Source organism: Dermacentor albipictus, chromosome 2, assembly GCF_038994185.2.
Source record: "Dermacentor albipictus isolate Rhodes 1998 colony chromosome 2, USDA_Dalb.pri_finalv2, whole genome shotgun sequence".
Taxonomy (NCBI): Eukaryota; Metazoa; Arthropoda; class Arachnida; order Ixodida; family Ixodidae; genus Dermacentor; species Dermacentor albipictus.
This window is the reverse complement of record NC_091822.1, coordinates 160,768,628-160,794,813: the sequence shown is the minus strand read 5'-3', so window position 1 is coordinate 160,794,813 and position 26,186 is coordinate 160,768,628. Positions and strand designations below refer to the sequence as shown.

Below are 26,186 nucleotides of genomic sequence, written 5' to 3'. Positions count from 1 at the left end.
AGCAGGCGGGGGAGCATTTGGAAGCCCCAAGAAAGGACACGACATCAGCATCGGAAGGACGGCGCAGGAAGCTACGAGCAAAGCCGCAAGCTGGACAGTCTGCAGCAGGCTCATTGTTGCTGAGCGGAGCTGCAGGAATCTCGGAGACGCTCACCACAGTAATGCCGGAGATGCCACAGGTGGACTAGCGACGTAGCGCAGCGGAGTTCGAGTCAGCAAGACTGACAGGGTGAACCGCAGGAGCGCAGAAGACGTCAAGAGTTCCACAGCGACGCAGCGCCGCGGAGTTCGAGTCAGCAACTGACGGGGTGAACCGCAGGAGCGCCGGTGACGTCATAGGTGGCACAGCGACTCAGCGCCGCGGAGTTCGAGTCGGCAAGGCTGACGGGGAGAACCGCAGGAGCGCAGGTGATGTCGAGGGCGGCATAGCGACGGTGGCGACGTGGAGTTCGAGAGCAGTGAGCAGCCTGGAAAAGGAACGGGAAGTTTGCGGAATTGTTTCGCATCGGACAACTATCAGCGGTTGCTGCGACAGAGAGCTGTCAGGAGCACCCAGAACGGCCAACAACACTCCGGAGAGGCAGTCCAGGTGGCGGAGACAGGAGTGGTCAAGGTAGGGCACTGGTCTGTTGTCTCTTGGTCCACCATTTCGGGCTAGCGCTTTAGTGATATTCTCGAGTTAAAGGGAAGATTCTAGGACATCTCACGATGGCGGAGAGCGACATGGCTGACGCAGGGTCTGGTCAAGAAGGGGAAAATGTACCCATTCGAGCAGGTGAGCAATTGCTCACAAAAGAAGTGTTTGAGCTTGAGAAGCTCAGACTAATGCTAGAGATGGAAAAAATTAAACTCGCTCAAATGCAGCTACAGCCGCTGGTGGATGCACAGCGCGGGCAGAGGCAGTTGTCGGGTATCAAGCTGGGGGAGTATGCAAAAGAATTGAAGGCAGTTCTTGCTCCAATGCCAGAGGCGGATCCCGCAGTGCCCGCATGGTTTAAAAGCGTGGACACTCTCTTCGAAACATTGCAAATCCCCGAGGATATTCGTGGAGTGATATTGCTGCTGTTCCTGAATGAGAAGATGAGAGCATTTGTAGCAAGCGAGTCGGACGGTAGCGTAATGCCATACCCTGAACTCAAAGAAAAAATTCTAAAGGAACTTAAAATGACTCCTAATGAGTATCGGCGCTTATTCCTTTCTGTAAAGAAAGAACAGGATGATTCATGGCATCAGGTGGCGACCAGGTTAGAAACTTTGTTCTCATACTACCTAAAGAGTAGGGATGTCACAACCTTGAAGGATTTAAAAGATTTGGTTATCGCCGATAGGTTTAAACAAATATTATCAGAGGAAGTAAGGACATATGTGATGCAGAATGAAGTCACGCACTGGCTTGTTGCTAGCGAAATTGCCGAGCTAGCCGAGACATATGAGGAAAGCAGACGCGTGGGCTGCACCCGAGAGCGTTCGGATAAGCCAATCTGTGAAGGAGACAGACGCGTGGGGAAGACGAGTGGCCAAACAGGGAATGCAGGCAAGAAAACTCGAACGGAAGCTATCCGATGCTTCCAATGTAAGAAATTTGGACACTATGCCAGCAATTGTCCAGACCCGCGGCACGGTTTCGAGAAGGTGCAGCCCGAGGAAGAGAACAGGAAAATCGTAGCGAGGGCGGAGATAATTGTATCTGACAGTTTTCGGCCGCAGGTGGAGCAGTGTGATAAGGTAAATCAGCAAGCCGCGTCGGAGGTGTTAAACTGGGTCGATTTGGAAGTTGGGGGAAATTCCGTCAGGGCTTGTCTCGATTCAGGTGCAGAGATAACTATGTTGAGGACAGAGACGGTACCCGAGGCTTGTAAGGGCAAGAGTTCAGGTAAAATTAAGTTAAAGGGCGCATTTGGTCAGGTTGTTGACGCGGACCTGCTTTATCTACCACTATCCCTAGCCGGAGAGGATGGATGCAGACACCAACAGGTGCTCATTCTGTGTGCAGTCACTGATGTGTTGTCAAAAGGCATAGGTGCATTGCTAACGCCAGAGGCACACGAACTTCTGGAAAGTGCGAAAATGGAGCTGGAGGAAGAAGCACAGGATAGAGCCACTCTCGAGCAAGCGTTTATCACCACAGAAAATGCAGTCGCAGACTGGCCGGAATGGGGTCCAGAGCTCGATGACGACGAAGAGGCGGAGGAGGATGTTATGGTTGCGTCCGTCGGCCTGGCTGGAAACGAAGCTATGGGTTCGGATGATGCATCTCCTGCTGCCCGCTTCAGGGTTGAGCAGAAAGAGGACAACTCGCTGGGTGAAGCATGGAAGCAAGCAGTTGACGGTACGCATGGAATGAAAGTACAGGATGGTATGCTTTTTCATGACGAGAGGATTAACGGCCAACGGCACAGGCAATTAGTGTTGCCCGAGTCAAAAAGGAAAGAAGTTTTAGAGCTTGCGCATGATAGACCCAGTGGCGGCCACTTCTCTGAGAAAAAGACGAAGCAAAGGCTTAGGAGCGCATTCTTTTGGCCTACTATAGTTGCGGATGTAAAGCGCCACTGTCGAACTTGTCATACTTGTCAGACATTTGCACGACCGTCATTTAAAGACAACGTGCCCATCACCCCATTGACGAGGCCTGAGCGACCCTTTGAGGTTGTATACATTGACTGTATAGGGCCACTTGACCCGGCGTCGATACGCGGGCACCGCTATGCCTTGAGTGTGGTGGACTTATGCACAAGGTGGGCGGAAGTGATTCCCTTAAGGAGCCTCACTGCGAAAGCGACGTGTCAGGCGTTGATAGAAGTGTTCTCGCGATACGGGACGCCTGAACTGATTTGCTGTGATCAAGGCACCAACTTTGTGTCAAGGTTAACACAGGAACTCATGGAGCGGTTAGGGGTTAAGATGCGGTTTTCCACTCCAGAGCACCCGCAAAGCAACGGAATTGTTGAAAGGTGGAATGGCACCTTTAAGGCAATGCTCCGGCACGTCGTCCATGATCACAAAGGGGACTGGGACCGCTACGTTCCGTGCGTGTTATGGGCGTATAGGGAAGTGCCTCATGATATAACAGGAATTTCGCCATTCGAATTGATGTTTGGCCGAGCACCGCGTGGGCCGCTTGACATCCTTCGGCAAACATGGACTGGGGAGTGGACACTACCTACGGGGTTGAACAAGCCAGCAGCGCAGTACTTGAGGGATCTCAGGACTAAGATGGCAGAAGCATCGGCTAAGGTGAATGAACATTCTGAGCCGATTTAAAGACGGTACGCGGAGAAGTACAATTTGAGGGCGAGGGAAAAGCAATTTGTCATAGGTGATAAGGTTCTAGTGCTGGATGGTAGTCAGATAGGCAAGCTGCAGCCAAAATGGAAAGGGCCAGCGGTAATAAAGGAGAAGAAGCGGGACAACAGTTATGTTGTGCAGTTTGAGGAGGGAACGAAGTGGGTGCATGCGAATCGCCTGCGGCCATACATGGCGAGATCCTATAATGTAGGCGTAGTGTTTGAATCGGACGAAGAGTTCGGTGCAGTGATGCATGCCCCCTGTCCTAGAGTGAAGGAAGAAAACGTACAGTTCCAAGTGGCGAACGAGACGTTAACGGCGCGACAGTGTGACGAGCTACGTAGAGTTTTAGGAGAAGCTCAGGAGGTATTCTCTCAACGACCCGGTAAATGCTTGGTAGGTTCACATAAAATTGCACTGCTTCCAAATGCAACACGGGAGAAAGCACACCTGTACAGGGTGCCAGTGGCATTCCGCAAGGAGATTGAGCGACAGGTTGCGGAACTGCAAGACTGGGGCTTCGTGTATCCGGTAGACAGCTCCTTTGTACATCCAGTAGTGTGTGTAGCCAAGAAAGACGGCTCATTAAGGATGTGTGTTGACTACAGAAAATTAAATGCAGTGACAGAGCCTGACAGCTTTCCTATGTCGAATATGACTGAGCTGTTGTACGAGGTAGCGCGTGCCAGCTACATATCGGTGCTAGATATGACTAGGGGGTATGGGCAGATAGCTCTAGAAGAGGAGTCACAGCGACTCACCGCTTTCGCTACACCTAAAGGGTTGTATGCTTGGAGAGTCATGCCGTACGGGCTGAGAAACTCGGCCGCAACTTTTCAGAGAATTATGAATGATGTCTTACGTGAGCATTCAGAATATGCCATGGCATATATTGATGACGTGGCTGTATTTTCTACAACCTGGGCAGACCACATGCAGCACCTGGGAAAGGTGTTGGCCACTCTCAAGCAGGTGGGTCTGACGGCGAATCCTGCTAAGTGCAAGTTCGCACAGACAAAGGTGAAATATCTTGGTCATGTCGTCGGATCCGGGACGCATTCCCCCGATCCAGATAGGGTGAGTGCCATCTTCAAACTGCAGGCCCCGAAAACCAAGAGGGATCTTAGGAGTGTCCTGGGTCTTTTTAACTATTACCGTGAATATATTCCCGAATATTCTAAGGTGGTACGCCCGCTAACTGACTTGACAGCCCGTAGGATACCTAAGGTGATCCCGTGGAATGAGGAGGCAGAAAATGCATTTTGCGCTGTAAAGAACGTATTAGCATCACTGCCGCAGTTAGTGGCGCCTGATCATGATAATGAGTTTCTGTTGACAACCGATGCCTCCGAGATAGCGGTAGGGGCTTGCCTATCGCAGCTTGTGGAGGGAGAACAAAAGCCAGTCGCATTCTTGAGTAAAAAGCTGACAGCATCACAGGCAAAGTGGTCAGCCATAGAGAGAGAGGCGTTTGCGGTCGTGTGGGCGCTGGGGAGGCTGGACACCTGGCTATTTGGAGCAAAAATAAAGGTGGCCACCGACCATAATCCGCTAACGTTTCTGGCCGGCTCCGCATCCACCAGCCCAAGGCTGATGCGCTGGTCACTGGCGCTTCAGAAGTATAAATTAGAGATAGTTCACATAAAAGGAACGGCAAATCGATGTGCAGATGCGCTGTCGCGATTAGATGACGGGGAGGGGGAGTAAAAGCCTGATACGGGAAGTGCGCAGCTACGGTGGCTTTGCTAATTGCTTGTGTGTATAGGCTTGTGTGTGAGTGCATGCGGGTTAGGACGCACGTGCCCGATTCTAGTGTTCGCGGGTGCTGCTGTCGACAGACCTCACGGCGACAGAGGCTATTTTTGTTGTTTCTACCGCGGATGCATGGTGGACCTGACAGCAGATTTGTGCCCTTCCTTTGTGAATTGCAAGGACCGTTCGTGATGTGCTGCGTGGTGTGTGCGGGTGTGTGTGTGAAAAATGTCACGCTGACAACAAGTATCCCCGTGACATTCTTGGTGGGGAGGAGTGAAGTCGGCGTCGTTTGTGCGGACAGCTGCATGCAATTGTCGCGCGGGGTGGTCAAAGGAGACGAGTGGTTCGACACCAAGACGGCGGCGACTTATAGCATCGTGGGTGGGGGACCCTCGGGCTACGAAGAGCGCGTAGGAGGGGTGACTGTGTGTCGGGCTTCCGCCACCCGGTTCGCGGAAGCAATGCCCTGGCCTTGAAGTCAGCCCCTCGCCGCTTAACTGCACTGTGCCGAGACATTCGCAAGCTGTCCAGATGCCCGAACAGAACGCGGAAGTGCTTTCTTCGGGAAGTGTGTTTTTTTTGCGAGGTTGTGAGACAAAAGGGGACTCGTTGCACTGCAAGGGATTGGTGGCAACGACCTGGATGTATTGGAACTCCCGATAGTGTCACCTTGGAGCCCCGTTGTGTGCACACTGCGCGCCCCGCAGTGTGATTGGACGAACGATGGGGCGAGGGGGTTGCTGGGAATGCTTTTAGGTGCGTGCGGGGCCGTTGGTGGGCATTCGGTGGAGATTCGGCTGAGAAAGAAGACCAAAATTCTAAACATGTTACTCGTAGTGATGTCCGTGTAAATACTTTCCTTTCTATCGCTTGCATATTCTATCTTAATAAACAGTTAACCCCATTGCAATCAGCGTCACTGGCTTGCCTACTGTAACGTGACTTCGCGACATCCATAATATCTTCAAGTTTCCCTCACTGACATCGAGGCGAACATCAACTCACCCGCGTCGTTGTCAAGGATGATTTCAACGAGTTCTTTTGTCTAAACATGAAATATAACTGGATAAGTAGCATTTTATATCGTCTTATAGTACAATAGGAGGATGTTTTGTGCAATGAGTGGTTGATTACTAGTGACAGAAATTAACTGAGCAGTGCTTTCGTCATGGGGCAAGTGCTTGAATGTCCCGGGGGAGTCTCTAATCACGTCGTTCATTTACCTCAATTTCTCGGTTATTAAGGCTCTGTTTGCGATAATATTGATGCCTTTGTGATTCTCGAGCACTAATCTATCACTTTAGCTTGACTTAGTATTTGCCCTTAGTGTCCCCTTTAAAAGTGGGGTCAAAAATACCAAATGCATTAATTACTGAGCTAAACAGATGCAAACTTGGAGCTTCATTCTCGTTTTTGATGATTTCTTCAAAAATTTCCTTTCAGGGAACTCTGTGCCCTTTCACAAGACTTGTACATGCGATTTCTGGCTTCAACACTACCAAAACGTCACTGGTAAACATTTGACAGAGGTCTGTCCGGTTGGGAACGACCAACTGAATTAGAATTGCAAAAACTGCAACGGAAATTTATTGGAACCCGAAGGCGATAAGGGGAAAGAAGCACAACCTCACCTCTTACATCTGATGAAGGCATTTGGACATATTTAACTAGAGCTAAAAAGGACATAGAATTAGAATGAGAGGCACGCAGAACACAATACTAAGTTGTGCTTCTCATTCTGTTTCTACAACGTTTTAGGGATAGTCAAATATGTCTGAATTGTGTCTGAAATATCTCTGTAGGAGTTGGACCAGCTCAAAAACACTAGGCGTCTATAAATTTTGGTTGCAGCTAGCTCAGCTTTAGTTTGACCACCACCAGCTCCGTGATTCCTAAATGCTGGTCCATAAGGCAATGCCCCTTTTTGAAGTCTAGTGCCCGCGCAGCTCACCATAGTCCTCCGTGTGATTGAAGATGCCCTGTGCCCTGTGGACTTGCTTGCCGGTAGCTCCAGCACCCGTGTATGCAATAAGGCACCGTGACATGGATAGCTCCCAGAGCTTCACAATGGAGTCTTTGCCGCTCGACAGGACATACTGCAAAGAAGAGGAGGTTGGCACTGTTGGCGACGTGATGAAAAAAGCTAGAGCAAGATTATACATTTGGGAAAAACAAAGTTTAAAACTTCAGGGGTCTCTCTAGCTCTGAACTCATTTATAGCGCACTCTGTGACAGCGAACACCACCAAAGAACTTAATCACTGAGATGCACACAATGTTGCCTTTGTCCGACGCAGTATTGCCTGTTGTGGCCTCTGAATTTCATGCAGACACCGTCACACTCAGAGTTTGTGTGGGGCACAAAAGAGAAACCTCGGATCTGTACATGTCTCAGTCCTTACGGACACACTCACAGCCGAAATACATATTATGCCTGACTTCTATGCTATCTTGTGCAAAACCTACCCAATTACGCACATTCAAGTGTGGTGAGCTAAAAGCGCAGAGCTCCAGTGTACCGTAAGGTAAAAGCACTGTTGCCACCCTACCTTTATGGATGCCTTTGTAAAAATATATCTGTATATATTTTTTTCAATACTGCCATGATTACGTTCTGCAACTTTCTGAGGGTGATAATGTTCCCCAAATTATCACTCAACACAAGATGCACTTGCTGTGTCAAAAATTTTGTGTACGTATATTGTCACCAAGTAGTGAGGCAGGCTTCTATATTTAGACAGCACACCTGATTCAAGCAGTTTTGTACTATCTCAAATCGACAAGAGCACCACCTATTGCTCTGAAATATGCTGTGATACATGTATATAGTGAACTCCCATAGCAGATGCGGAGCGGCCTACAAACTGCGCCGGAGCACTCCACTACGGCGGAGGGCAACAGAATGAAATCTGCGATTGAAACACAGGCACTCCCGCCAGAGCAATTGGCAGGGGGTGCTAGCGCACATCCGTGCACATGCGCTGTTGGCAATGTCATTCTATATCCACGAGCAAGCTTGCCAAAGTAGGTTAACGAAATTTCGACAGCAAAGTTTCATACTGCGACGCATTAAGTATCTGTGCTGTCTCATTTCACAACAGCGAAATTCTTGTGAAAGCGAATCTTTTCACATTCCCCTCCGATTTCATTATTGCAAGGTTCAACTGCACATATATATTTTTTTCTGTCGCTTTGCTTCGTGCAAAGACTGCTGCAGGACCTCTGACATTAACATTTTAACGTTCGTAAATTTAAACGGAGGTAAACATTCCGGTGGCATATTTCAATTCTCGGATATGGGTGGCTGCTTTGGCTACACGGTCTAAATATGTGCATCTTTTGAAAAATGTTGTTTTGGTTATAGTGCAGTACCACTTATAGTGTAGATATTCGTGCCTCCAGTGACTTACACTATAAGCAGTCTATGCTGTACAGTAATATACCATAAGTAATCTCAGTGAATTCTTAGTAACGTTTGAATTATTCTTGGCAGATATGAAAATTCTTAGTAACATATCAATACTTTCAGTGGATATTTAGCAGACTGGAAGTAAGAGCTATGGATAGCTGCAAAGTGAAATGCATTCAAGTTTTTCACAGGTGGATTCTCAGACAGGGTTGTCCGACGTTGTACAGTATTCCGAGCATTGCATAAATAGGGCCAGCTGGTACACACGACTCTTACAGGTAGACCTTTGGATTGTTTATGCTGAAATTTTGTACAGAGGTATCACTTTGTGGAAGGTTCAGTTTGACACACACTTGTAAGCATTACTTGCCCTCCTGTTTATCCACAATAAATCTGGAATAGGCATTGTATGTGGCGAGCCTAATAAAAAAATTTTGATTTCACTGCAATGAAACAGTGGCGCCATCTGTCCCTGCTGTGGTGAAAGGAGCCTTCCACTGTAACAATGACAGAAAACAGCCAGCGGTGTGGCTGGAAGAGTTACACATACCTAGCACTCCTCTTAATGTAACACTTGTTACAAGCGCATAACACTGCACAGCAGTTTTATCGAAGCCGTGAGCCCAGTCCTGTACTGCGCAGAACATCTAGAACGATTACCGTGCAGCAGCCATTCTAGCTGCTTGCCCAGATGCACCATATCGCCAAAGACGCAGGGGTGTTAACAGAGAGCAGCCGTATCAACGAGGAGTACAGCGAGCTCCTTACTCACTTTGCCATTACGTGAGAAGACCACGGAGCAGACCTCGTTGCCGTCGTGAGCCTGCGGGAATGTGCAGACGCACTTGTTGCTCACGCCGTCCCAGAGTTTCAGATCGCCGTCCTTGGAAGCCGAGACGTACAGCTTGCCAGAGTTGTTGTAGCGAATCTGTTCATGAAATAGAAAGTGTGAAGGATATCACTACAGACGTACACGCCCTATTAGTGTCATTGAAGCGGTGCAAGCAGCATTGCAGCCCAAGTTCAGAAGTTTTGAAACGCGTCTTGCCACCACGTAGGAGTCCACTCACAGCACAGGTGGTACAGCAGCTCTAATTTTGCGGAGCATCCAAGGCATGTGAAACATGCCGTACTGTGCATTGCGCTTTTCTCTTTGTATAACACACGTATAGAGCACAGTCTGCTCTTAAAGGGACATACAATTAGTTTTCAATTATCAATTACAGTTGAGATGAGACATCATGCACATTACTTCTTTAATGCATTAGACACGTGCGTCATATCAGCCACTTCTTACCAACCATGTTGATTTCAGTCCACTTATAGAGTTATACCTCAATACAACGAAGTCGGTAAAATCGGCAATTTGCTTCGTTATAGTGAAATATTGTACTGGAATTCGACCTTTAATGCAAATAAGTACAGCCGCCGAATAATTTTTATTACACGGAAAAGAGCTGCAGATTTTTCCTAATTATCGGGCAATCAAAAAAATCAACTTTCAATGAGAAAACTTCATTTTGGTAAATTTGGGAGTCGACGACGAATGATACGGTTTCATGCCACATACGTCGACGATATCTTCACTTCGGCGATATGAGCTAAGCGAAGCCAGCCAAACTTTAGCATGCACTCTGCCCCTGCTGCTGATGGCGTCGCTTGCACCCTGACGACACTATCGGGAAAAGTGCCGGCAGCGGGGAGCGAATGCTTCATGTGCCTCTTAATTCAATGAGTCACCAAAACTCGAGATTATGCAACCTCCAATATTAAATGCATGGGAAGACAGCTTACATGGTGCCACACAGTCTCGGTGAGCCCACTCTTTGCACACGTGGCAGATTACCTCTAAAGCAGGGTGCATTGCTGCGTATGCACTCAGCCGCGCTTACAGCTATGTGCAACCACGGCTGAGACGCGCGCCACCTTACCCCCCCAACTCCAGCCCTCTCCACCCTCATGCGCGCCTGATCGCATTACCGCAAGCTCGCATCCCTCCCCCTCTTTCCATTCGGTCGCAAGGGAAGGCGACACTCGTGGCGTGCGATTTGAGAGGTGCGTTTGCAAGCAGCTACTTGTAAGTCAATCATTTGACTATCTGCGTCCGTGGAAGTTTCCATTTATTGTCTCAGCATTCCTTTCTGGCGGCAGCGAAATTTCGTTGCATTGCAATTGCCCACAGACACACTTTGTTATATTGAGGTTTTAAATACATGGTGTTCTATATACAAGAGGTTATGAAAAGTTAAATACTTTGTTATATCTAGAATTTGGTTATATCGAGGCTTAACTATTGGTCTTATGACCAGTTCTGCATTGCTACTGGACCATAGTTATATATTTAGAGAAAGAACACATTACACTATGTTAGGATAAGTGGAACCAGCTTACCGCATTTATGGGACCCTTGTGCTGATCAGAAGGTATGCTCGACACGAAACACTGGGCTGTGTTGACGTCGTAAAGTCGTACTGGATAACAAATTATGAAAAAGAAATGGCAGGCGTTAGTTGCAAATGGCACCCTCATTCATCCAGTGTGCTAAGTGATACTCCAATAATGGAGTAATGCAGTTACACGACAGTTAATTCTGCAGCTGGCCTAAATGTGGGCTACTTGCACGATACAATAGGTTACAGATGTCAAAGGCCTACTGCAACAAATTTCACTTTGGAGTAAATGACTAGAAATAAGCAGTATTTAATATCAAAGCAATCGTGCCAGTACTGCAGGGCTCGTCACTGTTCAATTGCTTAAATTAACAGACTTTAAAACCTCAGAGGGTGACGTATGTACATTGTGACTTACAAATACGGAACATACCAGAGCGTGGCCTGCGAGATCTTCAGTGCACCGCGGGTGCAGCTCAATCTCGGAATTCACGCTCAGGTACTGCGCTGGTTCTCAACATGCTCGATTCTGTGTGTCACTTCTGCCAAGCAGTAACGGCAGTTTTCTTTCTTTTTTTTTTCCCCTAGGATAAAAAATATCTCCACCCACAATCTTTTCATGGTGTGTCCATTCACATTTCGAACAAATTTTTGCACAGAGGCTGCTTTATACCCACACTATCTGTACCTGGACATTTAGTCTGGTCCAAAATTTTATTGCAATTGCCCATTAAAGCAACGGCAGCTGCTCATAAAATGATACAAGGCTTACACGTGTTAACAGATGCATTAGAGTGGCTGGGGAGCACACTGCAATGCAAGAGGTTCAACGAGCTCTGAAGGTAATTTCTGACAATGTAACAATGCAAGCTCACTACCTTCGCCCGTGAACAAGCTCTAGCTTGACCGGTAAGTGATACTTTTACCCCATTACCACGATACTGAGGGTGTGGCCAGAAACAACAGTGCTGACAGTAACACTTCGTGAGGGTGAGTTCAACTACATTTCGTAGCAACCTACAAAGAATACAGCACAAGCTCCACCCACAAAACTGCACTGAATCTGCCCTCAGTGACAGTGTGCTCTACAACATAGTTGCTGAGAGCCACTGACATAGCTTTCTATAGTCCAGATGATAGCAGCAGTGATGTAGTTTTCCTTTGCCATAATGTCACGTCAAGTGAGCAAACTTAATCGGCTGGCATACCTACACTCTAAGAAAAGTTTGCACCCTTCGGAGCCAATCTTGTTCCCAAACAATAATCGTCACTTACCTTGCATGCATTTTTCTTAAGGCTGCACACCTGTTACTTTCAGGTCACAAAAGGCATGTGTGTTATCATAGAATTTTGGACAGGAAAGTCGTAAGTGCAGAGTTTAAAAAAAATGAAAGGCACGTTTGACAGATGACCATTACTGTTTAGGGACAAGATACACCCTGAAACATTACAATTTTTTTTTAGTAGGTACCAATTCCCTTTTAATCAGGCGAGTGTATTTGCCGCTGAATTCTTAGCTTTTCATTGAGTACAGTTTAGTGGCATGGCCTTGATGATAACATATAGGACACATTGAGAGCCAAAAGACACTCACAAGACAGCGAGTTGGGCTTGTCGGTTAATGTTCATCAGTTATATGCTCTTGAAGTCCAACAGCTTATGCACACACAAAGAAGAATGCACACATTTGTTGTCCACCATTGTGTCCCTCTTTCTTTTAGTACATCAGCTGTTGCACTTCTGAAATCATCCTGTGATGAAAGAACCCATAACGGCAACCACTGTAAGGACTTCCTGCTGAAGAAAGCACCACATTTTCTCCATGCTTTTATCAAAACATTGTTGCAAGGTCCCTTCAAAAATTCCACGTGTGCTACTGTGCAGGACAATCAAAAAGAATATTTCTTGTCAAGCAAGGAGTAAACTTACTGGTAGGATGCTGGGTTCCCACAAGCACAAAGTCGCCAGACGGGTGGAATGCTAGGGCTCGTACCATCTCCGCTTCCTGCAGGTTTAAAACAATCGTTTAACATCAGCCAAAACAGTCCTAAAACACCTCAAGGCAGAAAAATGACTGAACCTGGATCAGTACTGTAACATAGAAACATTATTATGCCTCACATAATGAACATGTTCCAACCTGTGAACTTTGTAATTTGTAAACATTCTGTGGACACGAAATGACGTGTTGAGGAAATGGGATAGCACGCATTTGAAAAAGAAAAGCTTCCCCTCAGCACCTACATTGTTGGATATGTACGCACTTTATTAATGATCATTTGCCTTTAGACGGAGCACACACTCAGAAGCAAACTTGTAACGGCAGAGATAGAAAACATTGTTTTTAGACCACACTGAGTTTTTTCAGTCCCTTTGCTGCTGCCAATCTTGCCTGCTTCGGGAATTGAATAAACTTGCCTGAATAAGGCACCTTTCTTGTATATGGCTTTTTGAGCTGCTATCAAGAGGGTGGCGCATGTACCATCACAATTTATTTATTGCATGCAGTTTTGCAATCTTGCACCCTTTCAAAAGCTTCTAATTATTTTCACAACCAGATTTTTTTTTTTTTTTTTGCAGTATTAGTGTTACATTAGTAAATTTCTAGAATGAACCGGAGAATTGACAGGAGCGACAACGATTCACTATGTTTGCAGGGGAACTCACGTGAATCGTCTTGAAGGCTCGCTTCACGGACGGCTTTGAGTAGTCAAAGAACTTGACAGTGTAGTCCCTACTGCCGGATGCCAGAATTTGCTCTCGTGGATGGAACTCGAGGCACGTCACCTCCTGAAATAGAGCATCAAGTTCAGAATTACAGGACAGGACAAGGTTCATGCATCCGAATAGTAAATCAGTTCTGTGTATGCCTGCAAGGTAGAGAAAACTTCATGAAAGGGAAAATTGTCATATACCTGCCAGTAACACGAAGCTACAAAGGAAACCCATACAGGTTTACTCGAAATAAAGCTTCGCATTTAAAGAAGAATTCGTCCTGGTATGGGAATCGAACCAAGGACCTAAGCTTCTCCAGTGCGTTCACTCTACCACCTGAGCTAACCAGGAGGCTAGCAGATGACAGCGTGAGGGTGAATTAATAGACACTTCAAAGGACAGGGACAGCAATCAATGCGGCGAATTAGTTCTGTGGAAGCCTGCAAGGTGGGAAGCTTATGAAATGAAAAACTGTCATCCACCCATCTCCAATGTGAAGGCACAAAGGAAATTCAAACGGCACCAAACAAAGGGACATGCTGCAGGAGCACAGAAGTTTGCGTAGTGCTGTGTCGGTAAAAATGTCAGTAAATGGTCACCAGACTCCCATGGACCCCACGAGAGTTGAGGGGTCTGTGAACACTGCTCAAGAAATGCACCCTCAACAATCCACCTACAGAAACAGTGAGTGACATGCCTACCAAGCCATTTCCTTCTACTCTAAACAACTTATACTTCAACGTTCGGCCAGCCAAGTTGCAGTCCTTGCCGAGCATTGCAGCCACATTCTGAGCAGCCACACTATGTGGCTCTCCGACTGGGCCATGACATAGGGAAGAAGTTCTGACAAGCACAAGAACTGGGCAAAAGAGGCACGTGTCCATCTCTTTGTCCTGAACATTCTGGCCTTAGGACATCCACGTGCCTTGCCAGCTTGCATCAATGTGGCCTGCTGAGGGAGTCTGCGTGCTGCCCTTGCATTTCTCACAGGCACACAGTGCATCGCATTCCTTGTGTCCCAAGTGTCGCTGACTAGAGTTGGCAGCGGCAAGCACTAGCTAGTGTTTTCAAACCCATCTCAGCCTGTGTGCATCAACAACTGGTTGACGCGGCACGCCATTTGCTTTTCCCTGCCATCGGGGGCAGCAGATGCCAAGTGTGCTCTCTGCATTCAAACGCAGTATTGTATTTTGCTGCACAGTGTGCTGCTCTATAAATGCCGTTTACTGTCCTAGAGATCTTGTTCTTCTGGAAGGGAGCTCCATACGTGTGGCAAGAGCCGGCCTCTCCCTTTGGCTCGGTGCTTGAACCTTCAGTGGGTCTCTCCGCAGTTCGTTATGTTGTGACAAGAAGCCCATCTTTGGGGCTATTTACCGACACCAAGCAGGGAGATGTAGAGCTGGCCCATAATTTGATGACAAACGTAGAGCACTGATTGCCTTTGCATGGCTGCTGTGTGCAATGAGCCCAAAACCCATGTGATCAGCTTGCCATGCCATGTTTCCTGGCTTCAAGGAGTCGTCATTATTCACAACCCTCATTAATGTTGCTTTCTTCAATTACTCAGCTGACGCTGGTGTGGAGCAGTGTGCAGCTGGGCCCCACTCTAAGAACACGAAGCACGGAGTACTGACTTAATTAGTGTAGGTCTTCTAAAGCTTACTGCCACGAAAGAAGGAAAACTGTTGTGCACACCGCCTATCTTCAGGGGCTACACGGCTGTGGCTTCCATCCAAGGTGGCCACGGAGAAGGTATGGAGATGGCACCTGCTGTGAGTTCCGTTGTGGGGAATCGTGAGTCAATTTGAGGTTGTGTCCATTTGAGCACAAGACTGTTGACTGAACTGGAAGAGGTGCCCCGCATGCCCCAAGTGGTCAAAGCTCACCAGCAGGCGCTCCCAGTGGGTCAACTGCACCACACACGAGAATGCTGCTTACCGAAGCCATGCGATTAATTCAGTCGATTTCCAGTGCCCTCTGGGCTTCCTCGGAGGTGCGAAAATATTTACTCATGGCCAGCAATTAAGCTAGCAGTGCCCACCTTTCATGGTTACACTTACACAGTTGATGTCATGGGCTTCCTCAAGGATCTGGCGCACTGTCAGGCAGCTAGAGGACTTCATGAGCACAAGATGATCGTTTGTGCTGTGCCCAATGTTCCTAAACAGTGAGCAGTTCAGTAGTACCGGCTTTTTGGCCACCATGCAATGACGCTGAAGATTTCAAGGCAGCTTTCTACCAGGAATTTTTACCCACTAACTACCATCTTATGACAGAGCATATGCTCGAGTTATGAGGCCCAGACGGATCACTTTTTCAGCATGTGCGAGCGATGGAAAAGCTGTTTCAGATAGCAGGGCTGGCAGCCTCTAACAATAAGTGGTTTGAAAGGGTGATAAGGCAGGCTCACTTGAACTTTGCAGCCTACCTGCACAATAATCGATTCTGTGGTGGAGAACTTGGCCACCGAGGCCAAGCGCACACATGGTGGCTGTGCATGCCTGCCACCCTCCACCACCCATGAGCTAAGCGCTGGAGCCGCACGTGCCTGTGCGAAGGCAAGAGCTCTCTCTCAATCACACTAGCAGCCATCGCCTGTGCAAGCCCGCTTTTGCGGTAGGCATCAAAAATCGGCAAATCTAAGAGATCAGCAAAAAAGCCTTCGACCCACATGCATATGCACGGTGTGCATTTAGTGTGGCACACAGGTCCGAACTGCCTCCTGAATGATGCACAACGTTCTAGATTAATGCGCGCCATGTAGAAAACATGCTCCCAAAACTGCCTGAGGGCAGCACAGCAGGCGGAGGAGGGCAAACAGAACAAAGTGCTTTCAACCGCAAGAACACACGTGGCAGAGCGCAGTGTTCGACCCTTCTGTCAGGAAAACGGGGATGGTGGTCGGGCATTAAGACGCATTCAACTGAACTCATTGCCCCCCGACCCCCTCAAATGTTGTGCAGGGCTTACCCTCGGATGTAACCGCGCAATTAATCACTGCCATCATTGCCAGTCATGAAATTGTAGGGCTCCTTGACACAGGGGCCAGTGCCTCTTTGTTCAGTGACAGAGTTTGGCTATCTTGCCGAAATGTTTTGCTTGCTTGAGAGAACGCTTAACAACTTTCTGCTTTACCAGCGGCTCCATTCTTGCGGGCAGTGAAGTGAATGTGACTGTTTGAAGAGAGGGGCAAATGAAGCACTTCTGCTTCATTCACTTACATGGCTTGACTGTCCCCATTATTCTGAGCCGCAAGTTCTTTCCCAAGTCCCAGATCGTTGTCCTTTCTGAAGCCTTTCACCAGCACCATGGCTCCTGCATGTATTAGTGCAGGACGAGTGCCTCATCCATACAGCACTCTTAGCTAAAGAGGCTGGTCCCTCTCTGGCAGGCACTGTCACGTGTATTGCCTTGCCTGCACACGGTGGCACGTTCCACCCTTTAATTGCTAGTGCAGTAGGGTTGTATCTGAAACAGAGAAGTCGCAGTTTTGCCCAAAAGGTGAAGCACCGCTAGCAATAGCAATTAAGACAACTACACAAAGCAACGTTCATGGTTTTATCGGCAGAGTAAATTGCAGTAAACATTCGCTTCCCGATTAAATTATTAAGCATGGTCTCATGCTCACACAGGAAAAAATGAGATCTCATTCGATGACCCCAAACACTAGCTGTCACAATGCTGCCATGATGAATAGCGCTGGCTTCGGGGAGCAATAACTTCATGATGCCTCTCACTTCAACACGTTTTCACAACCTCAAACACTGAGCACGCAGGAATACAGCGTTCATGAAGCAACCAGCCATCTAAGCTCGCCGGGCCATTGCACTAACCGCAGATTGCCTCCAAGAATGGGGCGCAGAGGCCACAATGCACTCAGCCGCACATATAGCCATGCGCAACCACGGCTGGACCAAAGGAGGAAATGCGTGCTCAAGTCCTTCCCGCCACCTTAGGTACGCTTGATCACATGACTTCCAACATTGGGCACATGGCAGGGCGGCACACATCAAACCACCATCCTCCTCGGCTCAACCACTTGCACCCACAGCATATGACACAAGGCACAATCTTATTGCAATTAGACTTTACATAGAACCTCACGGCGATGCCAACCATTACCAAAAGTCCACCTGTAGTGTCCGTATAATTGCCATCGCAATAAAATCTGACATGTCCAAAATGCTGTCCAACTACAATGAGCTGTTCATGGATGATGCAGGTTGCACTGACCTTGTGCGCCACAAGATCGAAATGGGAGATATGCGTCCTCTCATATGTAATCCCAGGCTTGTTAGCGTGTCCAACAGGCAGGCTATTGATGGTGTGCTTGACAAGATGCTAGCAATCAGTGTCATAAATGTTCCAATAGCCCATGAGCATCTCCTATTGTCCTGGATCTGAAAAAAAAATATGGCACTTTCCGCCTTTGCATTGATTACCACCAGCTGAAACCAATGACCTATAAGGATGCCTATCAGCTGCAAACTACTGCGTCAATTGTGAGCAGTGCAGGTTCAGCGAAGTATATCATGGCTCTGGATGCTGCTAAAGGCTACTTCCAAGTAGAGATGGAACTTTGGCCGAGCAAGGACAACTTTCACTTGCCATTATGGGCTTTTTAAGTATGGGGCGATGCCCTCCGGCCTATGCAATGCACCGGCAACACTTCAGAGGCTAACGGATTAAGTTCTAGGCAAGGCCAAGTGTTCCCATGCAATGTGCTACCTTGACAAAATTATAATATGCCCACAAAGGTTTGAGGAGCATATTTGGCACGTTGAGCACTATTCAGGGGGCTCATGGCAGCAGGCATGACGCTAAATCCAGCTAAGGCACAAATGGCACAAACTTGAGTGCAGTTGCTTGAGTTCACCTTGGGCAGCGGTTCCACTGAGCTGAACTCAGAGTTACTCCACGCTCTTCTGCATTTTCCCATGCCCAAAAACATATTGGGGCCTCTGCCGTTTACTTGGAATGGCCAATTTCTATCGGTCATTTGTTCCATCCTATGCGAGACTCCAGGCCCTGCTAACAAATTTGTTCAGAAGATCTGTTGGATGACATTGGGGTCAGGAGCAAGAGCAGGCGTTTGGTGGCTTGTCTCGAGCCATTGATGAGACAGAGCGGCTCAGGTTGCCTGATCTCACGAGGAAATTCATTGTCCAGGATGACACGAGTGACCTAGGATTGGGGCTGTCCTCCTTCAGGAATTCAATGGTGTCCTGCACCCTTTGCTAGTCAGGCACTGCTCCCTGCAGAGGTGAACTGCTCTGCAATGTAAAAGGAGTGCTTTGCACTGCAGAAATCCAATGTCTATTTAGAGGAAATTCATCGAGTAGACGAATCACAACGTGCTCAGCTGTCATGAGGCTTTGCTAACCTGCAGGTTGGCTGGTGCACTGGACACTGCTCATACAGCACGACTTTTCAGAGCAATATAGAAGGGGGAGAACAAGCGCTGTTGCAGAGGCACTTTCGTGTGGAGGGAGATGGAAGCTGGCGATGTGTCTACCTGTGCGAGTGGAGGGGTGGTCGAAGAAGAGAGAGAAGTCACTTTCGGGTTGCCCTTTACAGGTGAGAATGCAGTAAAAGAGGCTTTTGGCGCTGTGCAGCCAGGCGGTAATGAGATTTCTCCCTCAGTTGGAGCAAGAGTTCTTAGTGTGCCAAAGGGGTGCAAGATCAGCTGGAGCTATTGGCAAAAATCATTTCATTGGCCACGACTGTGCCTGTAATGAATGTCACCTCTTAATGATGGTATTGCAGATGTGCCGAAACCCACCACGTATGGTTTCAGGCAGGTGACTTATTGCTCAAATGCAATTACGTCCTTAGTGATGCCAGCAAAGGGTTTTCCGCTGTGTTGGCTCCAAAATGGCTGGGTCCTTACCCCGCAAAGAAACGACTCTTATCCCTCGTGTGTCAGCCGATGGATCCTCAGACCGTGAGAACCAGGGCCTGCATTCATATTGCTGATTGAAGGCCTACCACTGCAGGCTAGATGTGTTGGTGCCGAAGCCCAGCAACATTGGGTCTGGGAGACAGAACGCTAAGTGCTACTGACCACTTTCAGCCGCCACACTGGTGCCCTGTAAGGTGATGACCATTCCGAAGTCGCCCACACAATTCCAGACCTTCCTGGTAAAAGAAACACTCTGGTTTTGCTTTCTGCCTCTGCAAGTGAGCACATTTTTCCTTCAGGACTACCCGCAGAGATACGAGCACACCTCTGTTCCAGCTTTCAGGGTTTAGTTTCCTTCGTGTACATGCCCTTATTTTCAAACTGCCCCAGGTTCCAACTTCCATTTATCATCATACATATTTGTAGAGGGTTGGTTAATATGCTCATTCTTCCGTCTCTTTGTTTTTGTGTCTAGTTGCAGAAATGTCAAGCGGGGAAGGGGAGGTGGGTGGCGGTGCAACCTCACGAGTTTTTTCTATGTGAAGGTGACAGCTTGGTTCGGATGCTTCGGGCATTGCTTTCCCTGCACATGGATCCACTGCAGGCCCAGAGTGCATGCGCCACAAGTACTTTGTCGTGCACGCAAGGAAGAAAAACAAAGTGTCCAGCCAGAGGCACGACCTCCCGTTCTCTGCCTCCCTTCTCTCCTTGCCGCCTTCTCAGAAACGAGTGCTGTCTTTGCAGCTGCTGCAAACACTGTTGCTGCTGGTGTCTGGTGGAATCTTCCCGCCTCCATATGCACCCTCGACGGTCGGTGACAGCTGCCTCCGTCGGTACCTTCAAGTGGCAAACCACTTCTGCTTAAAATGGTCAAGCCGCCTACTCTTGTCGCACCTTCGGGCCATCGTTGCAGCCTGCGCCGACAGTGGGGTGCATGGTCAGGCCCTCCCACCACAAGGATGCCTGCTACTCAGCTGACTGCGCCATCTACAACTCCTACAGAGGCTGGCCAGACGATGCGGAATGTGGCCACCTGGAAGTACCAGGAAGGGTGTGTCGGCACCTCATTGGTGTGTGTCAGAGAAAGCATGGCCAGAGAGTGGACAGAGGGGCCAGCGCCACTTGCCCTATCCGTTCAAGCGGGCACACATTCACTGTAAAGGATGCTGCTTCGGGCGGCGCTCACCTTCCCCTCCCCGCTGACGCTGCTACCTGCGGTAGGTGCAGGACGCTGGTCATCCTTGACTGCCACTACATCGGCCGGATGCGCCCGGAGGAGAGGAGAAGGAGCGCAGCAGGCGACTCCGCGGGGCCTTCTGTTGCGGCGGCGCCGTCGACGGACTGCGAGCTGGCCGAGTTGTGCTGGCTGAGCTCGCGGGAGGACTCCGAATTTGCAGCGCTCGTCCTGCAGGAGACGCTGGCGGATGAGGAGGCAGCCCACAAAGAAGAACAAAGTGTTCCGCCAACCGAGCCAAAATCAGACGCGGTAGCCGCTGACCCAGCGACCGCACTGGTTTCAGATTAAACTCTTCAGCACTGAGTGTGGAGGCTCCAGGGTGTTTTTTTCGACGTTTTATTTTCTTAGAGACATTCTTAGTTGAGTGTTACTGCAGCAAACAATAGTTTAGATCTAAAAGTTATTTTACGCAGGGTTTGTGCACAGTATAGGCCATGTGTTATTTAAATGCACGTGCATATACCTTTTTTTTTTTCTCAGGTTACTATAATTATGTTGTTGGTGTAGAGACAGTTGTTCTTATTTTGCCATATTCTTCATTTTATCTCTCCTTTAATTTTTGCTCGTACATAGGCTGGAAGTTAGCGGTCCTTTCAATGTCTGACGCGTGCTGATATGGAGGACCTTTGCCTAGCATTACATGCCGTCGGCTTATTTCCCAGCCAGACGGAACTCCCACATTCACGGAGGGGAATGTGAGAGTTCCTTCAGTCCAACGGGCGCAGTCCTTGCTGTGCTCTCCGGTTCTAGGCCCCTTTGCTACCGAGAGGAAACTCCCGAACCATTGTCTGTCCCTCAGCCGCATACTGTTTTCTCCAAGCATCACGGCTGCGTTCCAAATAGTCATGGTACGCGTCCCTCCAATTGGATTGTGAGACATGATGTTGGAAAGTAGCTCTAACCAAGGAACGCCGTCACAGCATGCATGGAAGTCAAGCGGGCACAAGAACGGGCGGCAGACACTACAGGCAGGTGGCAACACACGTGAGCGTCCATCTCTGTTTTCAATGTGCATTACAGACCATTGTTTGACGCAGTGCGCCACCTGCTTTTCTCCACCATTGGGGAGGCAGTGGACGCCGAGTGCGCTCTGTGCGCTGAAGTGCGGAGTGTATCTTATACCGTAGTGTTCTGCTCAATGAACGATTTTGCCATTCTAGACATCTCTCTTTCCTGCAAAGAAGTACCACACGTGTGGCAGGAGCCAGCCTGGCCCTTCGGCTCAGTGCTTCAACCTAGAGTGGGTTCAGCCTGTCCGAATGGGTCTCTGTCCGAATGCCAGTGTGTTGCATTGAGAAGCCCACCTATGAAGCTATTTGCCGACACAGCACAGGAAGGTGTAGAGTGAGCCCGCAAAGTGTCCCTCACTGCTTGTAAGTAAGAAACCACTTGATACATGCAAAATACTAAACTATTGTCGCAGGCATTTATGTCCAACAAGCGGGCACAATCAGCAGCTGCAATTAGCAAGCAGATGTAACTACCAAGAAACCATGACACACGGCCTGCCTCAAGCTGCTCACAGCACAGCTTTCACGACAAGAAAGCCAGGCAACGTGACCAAGTTCTGGCACTAGTGGCCTCACCTCGATGTGGTCGTAGAGGGTGCGAATGACAGGATGTGTCTCCATGTTCTGCTGTGCCGACTCCTGTGCTGCCACCTCGGGGGGCATGGCACTTTTGGCCAGCATGCGGTCCACGTCAAGGATCTGTCGGGGACGCATGGAAACAGTGACCGATTTAATGATTCACAGGGTTTCACAGGAAGCTTTCACTCGGAGCCAACTCCGATTTCCCTATTCAAATACACATAAAATATGGCAATGCATCTGTGAGACAACCACTGGACCAAATTTGAATGCAATTTGTTGCATCTGAGAAAGAAGGTTAAGTTCTATGAACTCTATGAAGCAAAATTTTGACTTAGAGCCTCATATTTTTCTAAAAGAATTGCCGAAAATTGGCACATAAAAAACAAGAAAAGCAGAAGCACAGTGTTTGCAAATCCATAATTATGCACCAGAAACAAATTATCAGTTCTATAAAATGCATCCCTTATAGAACCTCAAGTGGACAAATATTATATATGAAATTACAGCTTACATGAAATTAAAATTTTTATAAGGGTTTCGCAAAAGTCCTACTCACAAATTGGTAGTATAGTTCTAAGCAATGCATAATACATCAACTTTGTCTTCTTCAGAGGTATTGTTAAGGGTAGGTCACAAAATTATTTTATAATTTTTTATTGCTGAGTTACAGAGTAATGAATTTCATGCATGGGTATTGTAACTTGGCAATTTTTATTTCTTTTAGTTGACAGCCTAAATAAGAACTCTCCTTCCTACAGCCACTAGATTTTAACTTCTTTTAGATGCAACAAATATAGTCAAATGGGTGCAGTGGTTGCTAGGAAAAATTATTTTTTTCTGTCATGTATTCAGGTAAGAGCTCCCAAGCTGAAGCTTCCTCTTAAAAGGTAGGTTTAGCTCGAGATATAAATAGATACGTGTGAATGAAGAAATTGCTTTTCTCAGAATGAGGAAGCTTTAGCTTGGGAGCTCCTATCTAAATACATGAAAAGGGAGAAATCGTTCTTCCTGGGAACCAGTGCACAGAATTTGACGAGACTCATAGCACTTAAAAGAATAACATAGAACCTAGTGGAGGAAGGAAATTGTTTTTTTTTTTTATTTAAGCCATCGACTTTTCCATCAAACATGTTTAAAATTGCAAACTTTAGAAAAACACACATTTGGTGTTAACAACTTTGTAGGTCAGCAATGAAAAATGATATCAAAAATCTTCAAACTGAAGTTCATAACATGTCTAAAGCAGACAAAATTGATACACAATATATTGCTATAAAATACTGTGGTACTGTTACATGCATTCTAGGTTTACACCTGAACAGGATGTGGGGCATCCGTGACGGGTGAAGACAAGGAAGACAACGTGCGGCTGGCTAGCCGAATCTTAGTATAGGGCGCTCTACTACTTGTGAATACTAATTCGTGAATAGGACTTTTTCAAAAATTGTCGTAAACATTGTAAAAATCCACAATACTATAAGTTAGCATACCAAGTTTGTCTGCTTCAGCTGTTCTAAGATATGCAATTTACAGAACTGTGATATCAGCTTTTGCTACAGAACAACAAATTTGTGAACTTCGTACTTTTCTTTATTTATTTTAACATTTCCCAATTGCAAAACTCGTGTCTGAAATTGATAAATCAGTAACTGCCCCATAAACAGGAGTATAACAATTCCGTAAACTATACCGAACAATGCATCTAAAGCGGACAAAAATGTGTACTACACACTGCTCACAAACATACCACGGATGTGTGAGAAGGAGTTCTGCAAGATCCTTGGAAAGACTTGACAATTTCACGTAAACTCTACATTCATAAATCACAAATGTCCACATGAGAGGCTCTAACAGATGCAGTTTACAGTAGCGCGAAATCTGTTTTTAGTGCGGAGTTATGGATCTGTAAGCTTTGTGCTTCTATTTCTTTGAAACTTGCAAATTTCCAAAAAATTTTTTAAAGAAATTATAAATGAAAGCTTCGTTTTCTACAGTCACTGTAACTTAACTTCCCCTCTCAAAGGCCACAAATTTCATTCTAAATTCTTTCAGTGGCTGTCTCATAAAAGCATTTCTGCACTTTGCACATAGTACGTATTCGAATGGGGACATTGGAGCTGGCCTCGAGCTAAAACTTCCTCTCAACACAACACCGAGCCTACAAGAGATGCCAAGGTGGAGGGCTCCAGGATAATTTTGACCACTTGAGATTCTATAAAGTGCACCTAAATTTAGCAGCATGAGTGTTTTTACAGTCCACCTCTATGAGAATGCATCCGCAGTTGCAAGTAACCAACTCATGACCTCGTGCGGACTGCTATAGCCACCGAATCATTGCAGCGAGTCACAAAAACACTCAGAACTATTAACGTACCATAGAGATGTAACTGCATCATTGCCGAAGTGCATAAACATTCATATTTAAACATTTCCATGTCCCTCTGTCAATGTTCAAAATGAAATAAGGCCCTATAAAAAGAGTTGAACCACATTTATGTACACAATCCCGCTGTTGTTTAGGCATAATTTAATTAAAAATGCTACACCAGTTCAGAGGGGCAGATGATTCGTTAGGATACAGTTAAACCTCATTCACACATTTTGAGGGGAAAACGTGAGAAAAAACTTACTAACTGGTAAAATGTACGATCTGAAGTCACTGAAATATTTGGTAGACTCAACCGTAGTTTACATCTACAAAACAAAAAGCGCTTCACGATTCATAGCAGCACGAGACGCTGACGCGCGCCGCTGGTGGATCCCGAGTGACCTGGGTCACGTGCCGTTTTCATATTGCCTAGTGTTTTAAGACAGCGACAGGAAACGAAATTGAGCTGGTGGGCATTGCCTTATAACAATGCCGCCAGCACGAAACATGATGCTCACTTCGAGCAGCCTGCAGCAGGACATGGCGGTATGTTTGGGTTATTGCCTATTAAAAGTGTGCATGCACTTCCAGCGGAGCTACGGCACACGTGCTGGAAAACAGATAGGTGAAGGTGCTTATCGCAATAGGGTTGCCAGCGACAGCTGAGAATGTAACATACAACGACCCGCGAGGAGATTTGCTGATGCCATAAGAGGAAGCTAAGTGTGTAGCAGCATTTTCACGCGGCACAGACGGGTGAGTACTGTCGGGAAGCTGCTGTGGCGGGTGCCTGCTGCTCTTGATCGGGCCTGCCCCACTCCTTTTCTCGTTCACATGCAATCTAGAAGCCAGAAAACGCATCACACAATCGCAGTTTGGCAATGTACTGAACATTGGTGCCGAAAGATTGTGTTTTCTGGAAACTTATTAAGCAGAAGAAGAAAGCTAACTGTATTGAGTCATTTTTTTCTGTTCTCAATTACAAATGTTGGTGCCGGGAAGTCGTACGTAATGGGATTATATCAACAAGCTTCTACTGTATATGTTTGCGATTCTTTTGCAAGAATAGGGTTGCATATCAGTGTAGTGAGTGAAGATGAAACTTCTTGTATTTGAATTTCACACTCAAGAAACTGCACCATCTACTGTCAATATGATGTCATGGATGCCATGTCTTGTGTATTTGGACCATCTTGAAGAAATGCAGGAAAATCTGCCATGACTGTGGCAGGAGAATTCATTAGCATCGATGAAAAAAACGTAAATGAAACTCTGAAAAGGAGAAAGTTGAGCAAGTTGTTGAAGATTCATAGCTTGATAGCTTAGGCACACAAAACATGGAAGCAAGAGTTCCTCGTTTGCACGTTGTGTCCATGTTTTTTACGCCTAACTTTTGAAACTACGAAAGCAAATGAAACTCACCTTAATTGAAGCATCAGCTGAACCGGTTGCAACGAGCTGCCCTGTACAAGTAAACAAGTGGACAAATAGATTTCAAAACACTTGCAAGATAAAACAACTCACAAAACTCCTT

At 47.2% G+C, this 26,186-nt stretch overlaps 1 protein-coding gene across 2 annotated transcripts in view; it reads right to left on the bottom strand.

Annotated features, from left to right (window-relative positions):
• The window catches only part of CstF50 (cleavage stimulation factor subunit 1 Cst50), a 33,973-nt gene that overhangs the window by 3,996 nt on the left and 3,791 nt on the right, over positions 1 to 26,186 (bottom strand). The window contains exons 5-12 of one of the 2 annotated variants that reach the window (XM_070534215.1): positions 26,075 to 26,115; positions 22,279 to 22,401; positions 20,642 to 20,860; positions 13,506 to 13,628; positions 12,768 to 12,843; positions 10,840 to 10,919; positions 9,221 to 9,376; positions 6,992 to 7,136 (exon numbers count right to left, since the gene is read on the bottom strand). In XM_070534215.1, the coding sequence (XP_070390316.1) occupies positions 6,992 to 7,136; positions 9,221 to 9,376; positions 10,840 to 10,919; positions 12,768 to 12,843; positions 13,506 to 13,628; positions 20,642 to 20,860; positions 22,279 to 22,401; positions 26,075 to 26,115 (963 nt within the window). The remainder of the gene's footprint in view (positions 1 to 6,991; positions 7,137 to 9,220; positions 9,377 to 10,839; positions 10,920 to 12,767; positions 12,844 to 13,505; positions 13,629 to 20,641; positions 20,861 to 22,278; positions 22,402 to 26,074; positions 26,116 to 26,186) is intronic. The other variant, XM_070534216.1, reaches the window with a different exon arrangement.